Source organism: Bison bison, unplaced genomic scaffold, assembly GCF_000754665.1.
Source record: "Bison bison bison isolate TAMUID 2011002044 unplaced genomic scaffold, Bison_UMD1.0 scf7180017864307, whole genome shotgun sequence".
Taxonomy (NCBI): Eukaryota; Metazoa; Chordata; class Mammalia; order Artiodactyla; family Bovidae; genus Bison; species Bison bison.
Window position 1 is genome coordinate 4,788,705 of NW_011494879.1, and position 16,112 is coordinate 4,804,816.

At 35.9% G+C, this 16,112-nt stretch overlaps 1 protein-coding gene across 1 annotated transcript in view; it reads right to left on the reverse strand.

Annotated features, from left to right (window-relative positions):
- Positions 1 to 16,112, reverse strand: part of KIDINS220 (kinase D-interacting substrate, 220kDa) — a 93,273-nt gene that overhangs the window by 26,068 nt on the left and 51,093 nt on the right. The window contains 2 exon segments of the mRNA XM_010852041.1: positions 628 to 854; positions 1,958 to 2,136. Of these exon segments, the coding sequence (XP_010850343.1) occupies positions 628 to 854; positions 1,958 to 2,136 (406 nt within the window).

Below are 16,112 nucleotides of genomic sequence, written 5' to 3' on the forward strand. Positions count from 1 at the left end.
TTGGAGCTACTAAACTCGACAGGGTCTGAATACTGCTGATAATGAATTTGTGCTCTCATCATTTGAAGTAGAAAATTATATTTATAGTATGAAAATAATTATACATGACTGAAGGTAGTGTGAAATAAAGCTCTAGAAATAGACTACATGCTATCTGGCCAATAGCATCTGAGTCCTCCTTCAAGCACTAGGACCCACCATTATCTCACATTTAAAAGCTGTATCACATTGAATATAGGTTTACTGAACTAAAAATTATCATTGTTTTGAATGCCAATATAAGTTATTATACAAGATACAACAAATGGAACATCTGTTTAGAAACCAAGAGAATTTCAGATTGCTTTGAAGCTCAGAACAGTCACTCCTGACCCCACAGAGTTCACTTTCTTATCAGGACAATAAATCAAAGCAAAAAGCATCTCTACTATTCAGACTCAATTGAGATCTAGAACCTGTTAAGATTCAAAAATCTTCTGATTTTTACAAAATATTACATTCAAACAACATTTTTTGTCTTTACAGCTAAAGTACAGTTTCAAAATGGTAACAGACTCCATTAGCAGAACACTTCTAGCCTTTTCCTGGAAGAAATTCTTCAATTTAAGATGCCGGGCACTTGCTTACCCTGTTGTAGAAGGGGTGCTGGGGTCCTGTCATACCGCTGTAGTAGCTGCTATGAGGCTGCGGCGACACAACCCCTCCCCCGAATGGCCCATTGAAGGAGGTGGACGAAGAGCAGACAGACGCTGGCTGACTGTAGCCGGACGGCGGTCGAGGGGGAGGCTCGTGCAGAGGTAGCGGGGGATACGCAAGTCCTCCGATATTAATCTGGTCTCTTGCAGCACGAACATCTAAGAGATTAAATGATACCCCAGAAGGCAAAAGAAAATAGAACGTTAGTAACCAAAGAAAATAGAACATTAGTAACTAGTCCAATTACCACTTCCTCCTTTAGTTACTGGACAGAAAACATGACTGATTATATCACTCTTGCCAAAGACTCCAACTGGCTTTACAGAACAGACAGGGAACTCTGAATACTCCACAGACATTCTTAGTAAGAGGCACTCAACTACTTCGCATAAAAGTTTTTTTCACCATGTGAAAAGTCACCAACGTCTGTATTCTCTTCGGTTACCAGAATGCTGAATTTTTTTTCTGACTTTTCAAGGTATTTGTGCTATCCTAACAATTCTTCTGACACAGTTTTGCTAAATATTAGCAATTCATCCTTGTGTAGTAAGTACAATGTTAGCTAAGACTGTGGGTTTGCAAACCATATGACACGTCCACCTCTGAAGAACCACCAACACTTCCACAGTCAGAAAATACACCTCAGACAACTTATAACAGGTATTTTAAAAAAGAACATATGAAAATACAGTCTCTCTCCCTCTCCATAATTCATGGAAAATGCAAAGGTGGGTCAGCAGTACTGTATCACACAAAAGAGTGTGTGTTTCAATGAAGGTTGAGTGTGTGTTTTCGTGAGCATACAGCAGTGCCTCAAGAGCAACTTTAACTTATCCAAAACCTTCACATTATTATCATCAAGTTCTAGTCCACAGATTTAACCTTTGAAAGGAATATCAACTTTCTTACTGCTCTGGATACAGATCCCTATTAAAGACAGAAGACTGGTGACAGAAAAATCACAGTGGGTTGACAGCTTGAAGTGGTAACTGTGTAGTAAAAGGAATTTGATTCCAGTGATGCTTCAGGTGTGTAGGCTGGGAAACATAATAAGGTCAATTTAACAAACAGCATTTTCCCAGCGTTCCCAATGGATGCTGAGACCCCCATCTTCAGTTTCATTAACTCTCCCCGGTGGTGCTTGGTTCAATATTTCCCATTTTTTTCTTGGAGCAGGAGAAACTTATACAGCCAAGTTAGAAACGGGAAAATTTTTTAGCACTTCCAGAGAGGGCAAATTAAATTTATTACTGATACCCACCTGCAATAATCTCCCGCAGTTTGGGGTCCAGATTTACAGTGCATGGCAAAAAGGTTTTCACATCTCGAGCCACAAGAACTGGGGTCCTTGAAGACAAAAACACTTCAAAATTTCTTATATCTCCATCTATTTCAAGCAGTGGCTCAACATCTTTAGTTGTTGGAATATTCTTTGATATTCTTCAAACAAAAAACAAATGAAGATGGTCATTATAGTCATTATCAGGCAAATTCTGCATGGAACTTAAAAATGTGTTATTTATAAAAATAAATAACACATTACCCAGTTTGCTCTCATTAATTTTTTTAAAGAAAAAGGAACAAAATAAATGGTACATTTTCAAAATTACTAAGGCGACAAGTGTGAGGTTAGAATTATATTGCCTTAACCAAAGAAGAAGGGAATGGCAACCCACTCTAATGTTCTCGCCTGGAGAATTCCAAGGACAGAGGAGCCTGGTGGGCTACGGTCCATGGGGTCACAAAGAGTCAGACACGACTGAGTGACTTTCATAACCAAAGGCAGAATTTGGGCAGGGAAAACAGAAAAAGGACAGTAACATGTTAATGATTACCTCACAGTGAAGACTGAGTTACCACTTTACACACATGAACAGTGGCCTCAGACAAACTCAACAGTCTGCCTAAGTCACGTGACATGAGAGAATCTAACTGACTCTAAAAATCATGTTTTATTATAAAATGTCATGGCTCTTTTTTAAAAAAATTTTTTATTGTTTGGCTGCACCACACAGCATGTCAGACTTCAGTTCCCTGACCAGGGGTCTCTTCCTGTCTCCTGTGGCAGAAACATGAAGTCTTAACCACTGGACCACCAGAGAAGTCCCTAAAATGCCATGATTCTTGCAAAAGAAAAGAAAAATAAAGAATAATTTCTAAATAAATTATGCAAACTAGAAAAATGCATAGATTTTTCCATTTTTAAAAAAGGTTTTATTTTCTATTAGAAAATATAAAGTAATCTATGCTTACTATGCTGCTGCTGCTAAGTCGCTTCAGTCATGTTCAACTCTGTGCGACCCCATAGACGGCAGCCCACCAGGCTCCCCCGTCCCTGGGATTCTTCAGGCAAGAACACTGGAGTGGGTTGCCATTTCCTTCTCCAGTGCATGAAAGTGAAAAGTGAAAGTGAAGTCGCTCAGTCGTTTCTGACTCTTCCCGACCCCATGGACTGCAGCCTACCAGGCTCCTCCGCCCATGAGATTTTCCAGGCAAGAGTACTGGAGTGGGGTGCCATCGCCTTCTCCGGTGCTTACTATATAAGCATACATATAAGACAAAGAAGTACAAAAGAACAGAAGGGGTTAAAAAAACCACATAATTTTACCAACCAGACACAATAACTACTAATATAGTATCAGTCTATTTTTCATTATGCATAACTTTTTACATAGCTAAATTTATAAGTAAATCAGGCAGAGGTCTTAAACGTAAAAAAAAGTGACATTCATTAAAAACTACTTTAAAAATTAAAAACACTTCTATGTTGAACTATACAAAACTGCCAATTTTGTAGGTCAAAATGGTAAACTACTGACAATTCCATAGGTTTCAACCCACTACATGCAAGGTCATGGGCTAATCTGAGGCAGTAAGTAAAAATACATCAGAGAGAGAGAAAAGAATGGAAAATGTGAAGGAACTTAAAAGACAAGGAGATGGATGGAAAAACCTGGATATAACCCAATGTCTGTTAACAATGAAGAGATAAATAATTTGTGGTATATCCATATAATGGAATACTACTTAGCAATAAAAAGGAATGGACTTATTTATATATCTACAACATTGATAAATCTCATAGTAAATTATGTTGCGTGAAAGAATATAGCAAATAAAGAACAGCTGTATTTTTTTCATTTATACAAAACTAGAAAATAAAAACTAATCTATAGTGACAGAAAGAGGCTAAGGGTTTGCTGTGGAGTCAGGGATGAGGGGAGAGAGGCAACAGGAGAGACTTCATAAGAATGGGAGGAGACTTTTGGAAGTCACGTGTCTTCTCTCCTGGTGGTGGTGGTGATTTGGTGGCTATAGATATATATCGAAACTTCAGGAACTGGACAATTTAAATATGGCCATTTCTTGTACGTTGATTACACCTCAAAAGCTATTTTAAAATCACTGTAAACTTGAAGATATCCTAAAAACACTCAATTCCCAATTAGCTAATAATATTAACTGTGAGATTATAGTAAGCCTAGTTTCAGAGAAACAGAAAGATTTTCCTGCCCTTCAAAAAAAGTAAAATGGGATCTGACTCTAATACTGGTTACAGCAACATGATTTCTCTGGGACCAGCATTTTATTCCTCAGGCTCACCATTTGACTAGCAGCCATTTATTAAAACCCATCTAAGGGGAAATCCAGAGACCATAATCAGCAAACAAGAACAGAACAGGGTGCTGGTGAGGAAACAGGGACAGCAATTGCATCTTAATGAATTTTAGGAAGTCCCTTTTATGGGGTCATGCACATGTGCACAAACCAGAACAGCCCTCTGAAACAGGATAGCGTGTGTGCGAAGCTGCTTCAGTCGTGTCCAACTCTTTGCTACCTCAGGGACTATAACCCGCCAGGCTCTGCTGTCCATGGGCTTACTCAGGCAAGAACACTGGAGTGGGTTGCCATTTTCTTCTCCAGGGGATCTTCCTGACCCAGAGATGGAACCTGAGTCTCTTACGCCTCCTGCATTGGCAGGCAGGTTCTTTACCAGTAGCACCACCCAGAAGGCCAATAAATTAAGCTGACTTTCAAACCAATTATTAAGTATATTTAAAATGAAATGGAAAACTTAAGAGAATGGTTTCATGGAATCCCCAGATTTCTGCAAATCACTTTGCAGAAACAGCCAAAGTATCAAGAGCTTAAACAGTTAAAAAGGTAGTTTGTCTATTTCAGGGGTTTAACATAAAATGCTAAGAAGAGAAGCTAGAAAGATTTAGATAAAAACACACAGCTGACAAGTCACATGAAACAAATTAACTGAATTTTAATGCCAGCTCTGCTTAAGCTTGAATGTGAACAGTGTTCTCAATATGATGAACAATACTGCTGTTCACAAGCCAACAGTCTACTGCTGGTTTCCAGATTGAAGTCTCTATTCTAACCTTTTGAGCTCAATACATTAAACTCTTTTACTGAAGGAGATATTTATGTAAATGATAATCTTTTGGCAGTAGGCCACCAAAATCATATGTGCTTTTATTTTTCAGATGTTTTTCCCAAAGGTTAGTATTTAAAGAATTTAAGTAACTTCACTTTTCAATTAACAGTGAATTTAAATTTCCAGTATTATGAATCATGTGAATTAAAGTTGCCAGCAGTTAAATGGCCCACAGAAAGCATTATAAAGCCTCAGGCATCAACGATCTCCCAGTAAGTTTAAATGCACTTTCTTTCTATGCTACCAATCTAGCAGAACTTGTTAATGCCAACGTCAATGTAAGTCAAAAGCATTTTGATTATAAATGACAGTGGTTTCTAGGAAGTCCATATTAATTCCTTGGCAGAAAGTACATAAGCCATTCATATCACTTCCATTCAAAATAAGGTTTTAAATTACATGGAAAAAAATTCTATTTTAAATCAAAATATAAATAGGTTCTAAGATCATCATTATCAAGGTGTTATTTACCATATTTTGTCTAAAAGTAGCTGCTTGATAATGTCATTATTTAATCATAAGAGGTTAAAAATTAAGATACATTTTCTTTAAAAATTTAAAAACGGAAAACTCTTCACTGCCTCAGAATTTTATTACTTTGATCAGTGAGTGCACATTTGCTAAATTCTCTCTGTGCACAGAACGAGCACCATGGGCATCCTGGAACACAGATGAAACACACAGACAGAAAACCGCCACTCAGCACTGTAGCCAAAGGGTCAGAAACAAAAAATAAAATGATAAAATTAAGCCCGTTACTATCTGGAGACAATCAAAACCCCTAGAACACGTCAGGAGCTGGCCACGCTCTCCCCTTCCTGGTCTTAACCAGGTTAATTCCTACTTATCCTCTGTCCCTCCACTCAGCTCCCCCTCTTCAGGGAGTCCTCCGTGAAACTACACTGTATTCCTCTACCACAAAGCTCAAACCACATATGCTTCCTTGCATATACATATCACAATCAGAATGTTGTTATTCAAGAGTGAAATAATTTTATTAATGCCTATCTACCCTGCTAGAAGATAAACTCCATTAAAGCTAAAGACAAGTTTGGTTGTATATTTCGAATGCTTAGCACATAGAGCCATCATATCACTTTTGCTTAATAAATAATCTGCAGAGTGAAAAAACTACACACAAAAAAGTATTGCTCCCAAAGAACTCTATTCTTTTAAAATAATTTTCACTTTAATTATCCTTTCTGATTGGAAAAAACCTTGGGCTTGGGAAAAAGTACATTGACCCATTCCTGTTAATTTTTGCACATAGTGTGAAATAAGGGTCCAACCTCATTCTTTCACATGTGGAAATCTAGCTGTTCCAATATCATTTCTTGTAGACTATTCTTCCCCTCAATGAATGGACTTGGCAACCTTTCTACAGCTTAACTGGCTGTAGATGTGAGAACTTATTTTACGTCTGGACTCTCAATTCTATTCCATTATGTCTCTCCTTATGTCAGTGCCACAATGTTCTGATGACTACAGCTTTGTAGTAAGTTGTTTTTGTTTTTTTTTTTAATTTTTGGCTGTACCCTACAGAATTTGGGACCTTAGCCCCCCGACCAGGGATCAAACCCATTCCCCACGCACTGGAAGGCAGAATCTTAAACACTGGGCCACTAAGGAAGTCCCTGTGCTGCTGCGTCACTTCAGTCATGTCCAACTCTGTGCGACCCCATAGACGGCAGCCCACCAGGCTTCCCCGTCCCTGGGATTCACCAGGCAAGAACACTGGAGTGGGTTGCCATTTCCTTCTCCATTGCATGAAAGTGAAAAGTGAAAGTGAAGTTGCTCAGTCGTGTCCAACTCCAGCGACCCCATGGACTGCAGCCCACCAGGCTCCCCCGTCCATGGGATTTTCTAGGCAAAATTACTGGAGTGGGGTGCCACTGCCTTCTCCGAAGGAAGTCCCTGTAGTAAGTTTTAAAATCAAGAAAGAGTTCTCCAACTTTATTCCTTTTCAAGATTGTTTTAGCTATTTGGGATCCCTTCCAATTTCATATAGGTCATTCCTGATAGCTCAACTGCTAAAGAATCCACCTGCAATGTGGGAGACCTGGGTTCGATCCCTGGGTTGGGAAGATCCCCTGGAGAAGAGAAAGGCTACCCACTCCAGTATTATGAATCTAAGGATCAGGTTTCAGCTTAAAAAAAAAAAAAAAAGGTTACTGGAATTTTGAAAGGGATTACACTGAATCTGTAAATCACTTTGGGTAATATGGACAATATTTAGTCTTCCTATCCACGAACATGGCATATCTTTTCATTTCTTCAGAACTACTTTAATTAACCAATATTTTGTAGTTTTCAGTGTACAAGTCTTTACCTCAATGGGCAAAATTTTTCCTGGATATTTTATTCTTCCAGCCACTACAGTAAATACAATTGTTTTCTTAATTTCCTTTCAGATTGTTCATTTCAGGTGTATAAAAACTCTCAGCTAATTTTTGTGCTGATCTGTATCCTGAAACACAGCCAAATTTATCAGCTCTATTAGCTTTCTTGTGAAATTCTTTGGGATTTTCTACATACAGCACTACGTCATTTGTGACCAGAGGTATTTTCACTTCCTTATTTCCAAATGGATCCATTTATTTCTGTTTCTTGTCTAACTGTGCTAGCCAGAACTTCCAGGATAATGCCGATCAGCAGTGGTGAGAGCAGGTGATTTAAGTCAACTGAGATTTCTCTAACAGGATCTCACAGACTGGGGCTTGAACAGTATTTATTCCTCATGCGGTTTGAGAGTATGATCAGGTTCTGATGAGAACCCTCTCTCTGATTTGCAGCTAGCTCTCTGATTTTTTTTATAATGACATCAATTCCATCATAAGGACTTGCCCCTCATGACCTCACTAAACCTCCCAAATGTTTCACCTCCAAGTACCATCACACTGGGGAGTAAGGTCTCAACACATGAATTTTGCGGGGTACATTCTGCCCATAGCAGGAGGCACCCTTGTCCTATTCCTGTCTTTAGGGGGAAGCTTGTCATTTTGTCATCACTGAGACTGTTGGCAGTGGGCTTTTCCCCACGTGCCCTTTACCATGCTGAGTAAATTCCCTTCTACTCCTAGTTTTCTGTTTTGATCCCAAAAGGGTGTTGTATTTCATCATATGTCTTTTGTGCCTCCCTTGAGTATTCTGCAAACCTTTTTATTTCTGTAGAATGAGTGGTAACATCCACAATTTCTGATTTTAGTTAATTCTGTCTTCTCTTTTATTTTTTCCTGTCAATCTAGTGAAAGACTTGTAAATTTTGTTGATCTCTGCAAAGAGTTTTCGTTTTCACCAATTCTCACTGATGCTACTTTATTCTCTATTTTATTTATTTCCACTCTAATCATTATTATTTCCTTTCTTTGGCTAACTTTGAAATTTTTAAAATTTGCTCCTTGTTTTCTAGTTTCTCAATGTGTAAAGTTGGGCTATTCATATAAGATTTTTCTCCTTTTTAAATATAAGCATTTATAGCTATAAATTTTCCTGAGTGCTGCCTTTGCTGCATCCCATAAATTTAATCACCCCTAAAATTCTCATAAAGAATATCTTGAGGGACTTCCCTGGTGGTCCAGTGGTTAAGATGCTATGCTTTTACTGCTGAGGGTACAGCTTCAATCCTTGGTCAGAGGAGCTAAGATCCCACAAGTCACTCCATGGCACCAAAAATCCTGATAAGGCACTGACTTCATGCATGGGCATTATGTAAAATGTTCTGAGTAAGGTATCCCTTTCTTATATAAAATCTAACAGAAAAGATATTTAAATGCTATAAAGGGAATTTTTAAAAACTAGTCTTTTATATAATTCCTATCTCCCAACATCCCACGAAGTATTATTTCAGTTTTTAAAATGAGGAACTTGAGGCTCAGAGAGGTTAAGCAACTGGCCTGACATGGCCTGGCTGTAAGGGGAAGAGCTGGTGGGTGTGTCTGCCGATTCACAAGCCTGTACCCTGCTCCTTGCACTGGCTCATGATTCTTAAATTAATGATTTACATGTTTTTAACTCCTTAAAAATATAAAGTAGAATGCTGTTACATATTATAACACACTGAAGAAGACCAACACATAAGCCTATGTTGGCAGGTTATACTGGCTTTTTGTTTCAGTTTTTTGCAGACTTTTGAAATAAAGTTTCTCCTCCATATTTGTGGATGTATTTAAATTCCTTCACTGTTTTAAAATACAGGCTAGCACTTTTCTGCTAACAAAATTATGCAAACAAGACACTACTACTACTCCACCCCACATGCCTGAGCATGGAATGCAAAAGCCAGTTAAAAAATAGCAATAATAAAGACATGCTTCAAGTGATAGGACCTCGTCAGAGAAGCAGCACCCAACACTTCATCTATTATTAAAAAAAATGTGAGCAACTGTTAGATTATATTAATGAGTCACTTAAGAAGTAAAATTCCCAATTAAACTTTCACATTTCTGAATTACATTAATTGAAAATACCCCACCGTTGCAAAGCAAGTTTAAAAATTGGTTACCATCTGCATCTACTCATGATTTAGAATTTTCTTGATATTACATTGCCAAAACTGAGTACAGAAACAAATACATGTGTAAACCAATGCAGAACTGCAACCATCGTCCATACACTTCAATTTTAATAATCTTCAAAACAGCTCATTTTCCCAAATGAATTTATCAGAAAATGTTATAATTTCAATTAATTTCTATTCATTCTGCTTTATTTATTGGGATTCAGCATAAGACAGAATCTGCAGAAAGGTTTCCACTAGCAGGGGGAAGGCCTGAATCATATAAGTGATCAGATGACAACAAAATGGTGATTTCAAGCTAGAGTAAAGAGAAAACTTCAGTTGAGAGGTTAAGAGAGAGGCAACATATTTCACAACAGGCTCAATGAAAAGTTATCACTTATAAAAAAGCAAAGCTCATTGTTTTAGATCAAAAGTTTATACGATATTTTAAAATATTCCAACAAAAGTAAATAAGATCCAATTTCTTGCACTGTGAGGTGCTAGAAAGCAATAAGAAAATGTTCATGTTATTGTCGCCTTTAAGAAATCTTAAAAAGCGACTAATCACACAGTGATTTACTAAAAACATCTGCAATAAAACTTTCAATAACAAGCAGAGAATGAAGGCTCTGCACTCAAAGTCTGCCTATAAATATGTCTAAGGTTAAACCAAAACTTCTATTATATAAGTTATCTTAAAAGTTTAATGTTTAATTAGCATGGAACCCAAGAGCTACATTAGTATTTTAATATAGAAACACAAATTTGTAAGAAGATTAATTTAAAACATTCTTCATTTTCATATCTACCCTTTTCTCAATCAACTTAATGAAAACTATACCATTCAAATACTCATTCGTTTATGATCATAATTCTCAGTGCTTACAAGTGTCCTTTCTTTAAATAAGACATTTAAAGAATGGCTTTCTTTAAAGAAGCAATTCTTTAAATAATAGGAATTAAAGCTGAACTTCAGAGACTAAAATATTCATTAAACTCAGTGTCTTTCTTGCTTTTCTGCTATGAAAAAGGGAAAGCAAAATGCATTAGCTCTTATTTCTCCGTCAACCACGTTAACCATATTTCTGGTGAAATACCGCCCCCTTGTGGACTTTCCGGACATTGCAAACAAAGGCCACATGCTTCAAGGTTTTACATCAGCATCTCACCATTATCTTAGTATTTCCACTAGGGAGCATCTTCTAACATTAGAAGATCCCCTGGAGGAGGGTACGGCAAAGTATTCCAGTATTCTTGCCTGGAGAATGCCATGGACAGAGGAGCCTGGCAGGCCACAGTCCATAGCGTCACAAAGAGTCGGACATGACTTGAAGCGGAGTAGCATAGCACAGCATTTTTATTATACGTTACTTTTGTCTATTCTTACATTTTGAAGAGTCTTAAAAGTATTGTACATTGAAATGCCAAAATTACAAACCTCTACTGAATAAATAATTTCAGGAAAAAATTGATCTCTACCTGATCTCTAATGGTATATTTAATCTTTTTGACAAATCTGAATCCTTCAATAGGTTTTTTAATATAAATGTGCATAATATGCTTACTGTACTATAAAATAAACTATAAACCTGCAGAGGTAATGATATTTTTATTTTACATATTAAAACATTTTAGAAAAACTGATTTTTAAATACTGTTTTCAAATATTTAAATATTTTCAAATATCAAAGCCTTAATTACCATATTTTAGTTTTTCATGTTAAAGTTAGAAACACACAACTTTGAAACATTTAAAATTCTTTCTCTGTTCTACATTCGTATAAAATACTGAAAACAGCATTATGAGTTTAAATGAGAAAATATTTTAAAAATCAATTTTATCCTATTGAAAGCAAAAGAAAAGTTATTAAAAAAGCTACCAAGGAAAAAATTACAGCCACTTAGTGTACATAAAAATGGTCTAAAGGCTTAAATACACAGATGTACCAGCTGTTTAAGTGCCAAATACCACAACTGATTTTTCTTAAGCTTTCCATACAAAACCTACTGCAGTTAGCAGACACAATCAAAACTGAATAAAGCATTGATTTGGGGTTTTACATAAGTTGGTTAGAAGTCTGCCTTTTTTAAATGGAATTAAGATAAATTCCATTCTCTCAAAAAATGTCTGCTATAACATTCCCATTGATACCCAGTAAATGATTCTAAATATTCATTTGAAAATGAATAAATTATATCTGGAAATAAAAATAAAATTAGTTCACTTCTGTCTTTCTAATATTTCAGACCAGTTGTCTAGCTCTGTAGTCACAGACAGCCTGCTGGCTTCCAGAAATAGGAAGCTGTAGCTCCAGTAGCTACAGCTGTGTGGTCTTAGGTAACTCCCACTCCCTGCCTCCCAGAGTTACGGGTATTAAACGAAATAATCTAGGTAAATCCATATATTGAGGGCTCAAGTAATAGCACTAGCTAGTGCTTTTATTAGCATGTGCCCAGCATGTAATAAACTCTATAAATATTTAATGAATGAACACAATCAAAATGTTCAGCATAACAAAAACAGAGTCCAGCTAAGTCAAAAGGCCTTTCTGAACAATACTGACAACAGCCAGTAAACAGAAACAGAAGTGAGAGGAACTTGTCTAAAAGTGTGCTGATACAAAGCAACTACAAACTGTGGCATTTATGAAACGATCATGAGTGTAAGAAACCTTGGAAATGCAGCTGAACTCACCTACAGGGAAACGCCTATGAAAACACTGCTTTGCTTTCACTATCACCTGACAAAAGGCAGAATCTACTAGGTGTTAGCTGAAATACGTCATCATTCAATCTTTGTGTTCTGAAAACTTTCTCTGTGCCTTACCCAGGGATCCACTATTGTAATAACAAAGGAAAATGTTCACCTACATTTAGAACCAAAGGACTAGTCTGTATGGATAGTATTCAAGATAAAATGTGACTTCTCACTTACCACCTTCCCCCACGCCATGCTTTCCCCAAAGCAAATGTCATCATCATATTTCTTTATTCTTTCAGAAATACCTACCACCGCCTACTCTATGTCAAGAATGTCTAGAAACAAGGAATTTAGCAAGGTTTAACGAAGTTACACTTCATGGAGTTATCAGTCTAGTTCAGGAAACAAATATTAAAAGAAACTGCAATGAAAGTATCTATTAAAGACACTGAATGCTACTACGAGCCTGGTAGCAATGATAAAACAAAGAAGTTGCAAAATATATAAATAGGTAAACTCAAAAAACAGTCAAATATGTCTCATTCTGTTTCATTTTTTTTCCTCCAAACAAAAGTAGAGATATTTTTCAGGCCTATCAAAATAAACTAAAAAATTCTGCCCTTCACCTTTATTTATCTTTAGGAACCTGAGTTTTCCAAGTAACTTCCACATAGACAATGAGTAAAAATAAACAACACACAACAAGAAATGCATGTTTAACTGTCAACACTACATCTATTTACAGGCATCTTTGTTCACGGTTCTTTGAAGGCTCAATCTTCACATGAAACCTTGCAAATATACTGTTATTTATTTTATCCTGTTAAAATGTGATTTCTATTTTAGATTGTAATCTTTTTTTTCAACACAAACCTGCTTAGTTTCCTTTTCTATATGGAGAATTATTTCACAAGCTTGCAAAGAATTTGATGAGGGTTTTTTTTTTTTAAAGATAAAAAAGAAAGTAGAAAAGAAATAGTGAAGTTGCTCAGTCATGTCCAACTCTTTGCGACCCCATAGACTGTATCCTACCAGGCTCCTCAGTCCATGGAATTTTCCAGGCAAGAGTACCGGAGTTGCCATTTCCTTCTCCAGGGGATCTTCCTAACCCAGGGATCGAACCCCGGTCTCCCACATTGCAGGCAGATGCTTTACCATCTGAGCCAATAAAGATATTGATAAAGTACTGAACTCCTGAAAAAAGTGTTTACATTATATATACATTAAGGGCAAGAATATTCTGGGAATAAAAATTGAAATTACAATTATACACAAGATAGTAAATTATTAACTGTGGAATGATGACAACACCAACACATATCAAGAATACAGAATTTCATTAGGATTCTCAACTACTTACAAAAAACAATAAAAGGGCATGCATGAAACAGTATTGGGAATAAATATTTACAGTATTTCAAACCTAAATTAAGGAAAAAATCATCAGTACAAGAATGAACTTCATACCACAAGTAAGACAATTTCCTTACAAATCTAAACTATCAGCGTCCAATTCTTTACGTTATTCAGATTCATAACTTCCGTCCACATGCAAAGGAAACAAGCCTGTGCATCATCTGGGCCACATGATGGCAGGGGAAGGGGTATCAGTAATGACCCAGAACTTGAAGGAAAGAGGAAGGTAGTTAGTGAGAGCAAAGAGAGGCGTGAAGTAGCTAGAAGTGATAAAATTAAGCTTATGAAAAGTTTGGCTGAGTATCATCCAACATGATGTTTTATTATGAAAAATGTTGTAAGTACAGAAACACTACTCTTTGAACAGTTTAAATATACTGAACTTTAGATGAATTTTATAAATTAGACGTCTATAGTGTCTACTCAGCAAATAGCTATTTTAGGGAAATGGAAATGGCTACCATTCTGAAGCTCTCTCAAAACTCAATTGCTCTAAAAAAATCAAGTACCAAAACAAAGTACAACATTATCCTACCACAAGCCTAATTCTGACCACATCATTCTAAGTAAAAACTGGCTGAGCAGTGTCAAAACAGACATTTGAAGCAGTACCTTCATGGAAGCTACTTAAATTGATCTTTCAAAAACCTCTATCATCGCTTAAAATGCTTAATACTAAAAAATACCAGAAATAAAGTTTTATATTAAAATAATGGGGTCTAAAACTCTGCAATAAAAGTAGACAGAAAATCTTTATCTACAGTTTTTATTTTGCTCCTTTTCTTCTTACTAAATGTATGTTAACAAAAAAAAAAACCCTCAAATGATCTAGACAAAAGCTTTTAGCTCAACACATAATTGCAAGAAAATTACAATAATTGTACCAATTAAAATAATCTTGAATGAACAGTATGTCATCTTAATGTTCCAATGGTTTATAGAGGGATCTACTTAATTAGCTGAAATTGCTTTCCAGTGTTAGTATCAAATGTCATTTGTTAAAAGTTGAACAATTTAGAAAATAATTTAACAAAGCAATTTTACCAAACACCAAGAACCAACATTTTCTTTTTCAGCTGAATAAAGCAAGCAGATGTGTCATCAAATTGCTATAAAAATAAATGAGGCTTTTTATGGATTAAAAAAATTTTACTACTAGTGTTAAAAATACTATTTTCTGATTGTTTTTACCAAATCGGATTTCTTTAATAAAATAAATGAATATCAATTATATACTGCTGCTTTCTGTCTGCCATAACTAAAACATTTTATTATTCAAATGACAAGCAATAGCATCAAAGAACTCAACCATGGTTAACTAGAACAGTCATCTGAGTTAGTCTAACATATTCCAATATGGTTTTTTGATATGCTGATCAAACTGTCTCCCTATAGTTTTTCATTTGAGATCATCTTAAGTCAATTCCTTAATGAACTCTCAAAGATTCTTACTAAATTGTCTTTTTCTTTCCCTTAGAGTAGCTACAAAGGCATATAGGACACAGTCATTTCTTTAAAAAAAAAAAAAAAAAAAAAAGGACACACACCTCAAAGTCACCCTGCATTCTACCCATTCACGGATGGCAGGCCCACCAAGAGATGAAGTCTAATAGATTAACTTAATTGCAAAGCAAAGTTCTCATTACCTCATTATACCTCCAATATACAATAGTCTAGATTTACAGGCATAGCATATTCTCACTACAAAAATTCACTCCACACTATTTTTATGATTAAAAATACACTTTCGCCCAAAACTTTTCTTTGACAAATGTTCTATTTAATAAACAGGGTCAAATTTTACCATTATCTTTGAACTACAGGTGATAATATATTTTCTTTTGTCTGTATGATATATTTTAACTAATTAAAATGTAAATTTCTGAGAACTTCCTCGAACATTAGGAAGGCATGTAAGCTAAGGCTCAAGTGCTGGAAATTAGTGTGAAAGTTTTAAAAGGGCAAGTAATTATACCTTTTAAAAGGTCTATTAGCAAAGAACGTTAGTTTTAGCCTGAAAAGCTTTCTATCATCCAGAAAGCACTGTTTCAGCCCATTATTGATAAAACTTGTTAATTGGCTAATTGTTTGAGCCATCACATTTTTACTTTATTCCAGTCATTTCAAATGTGTACATTTTACTTTCAATCAGAATATATATTCCTCATATACTTGAGTGATGAGGGACAAAAGATATGTTGCATATAATTTACCCTCTAATGGTTTAGGAAAAAAACGTGTGTGTGTGTGGTGTGTGGTAATGGTGTCTTTGGGAATGCTGAAGTATTTAGGTGTGAAATACACTTTCAGATGGTTTGGCAAAAGAAAAGGGTATGTATGTGTGTAGATACGTG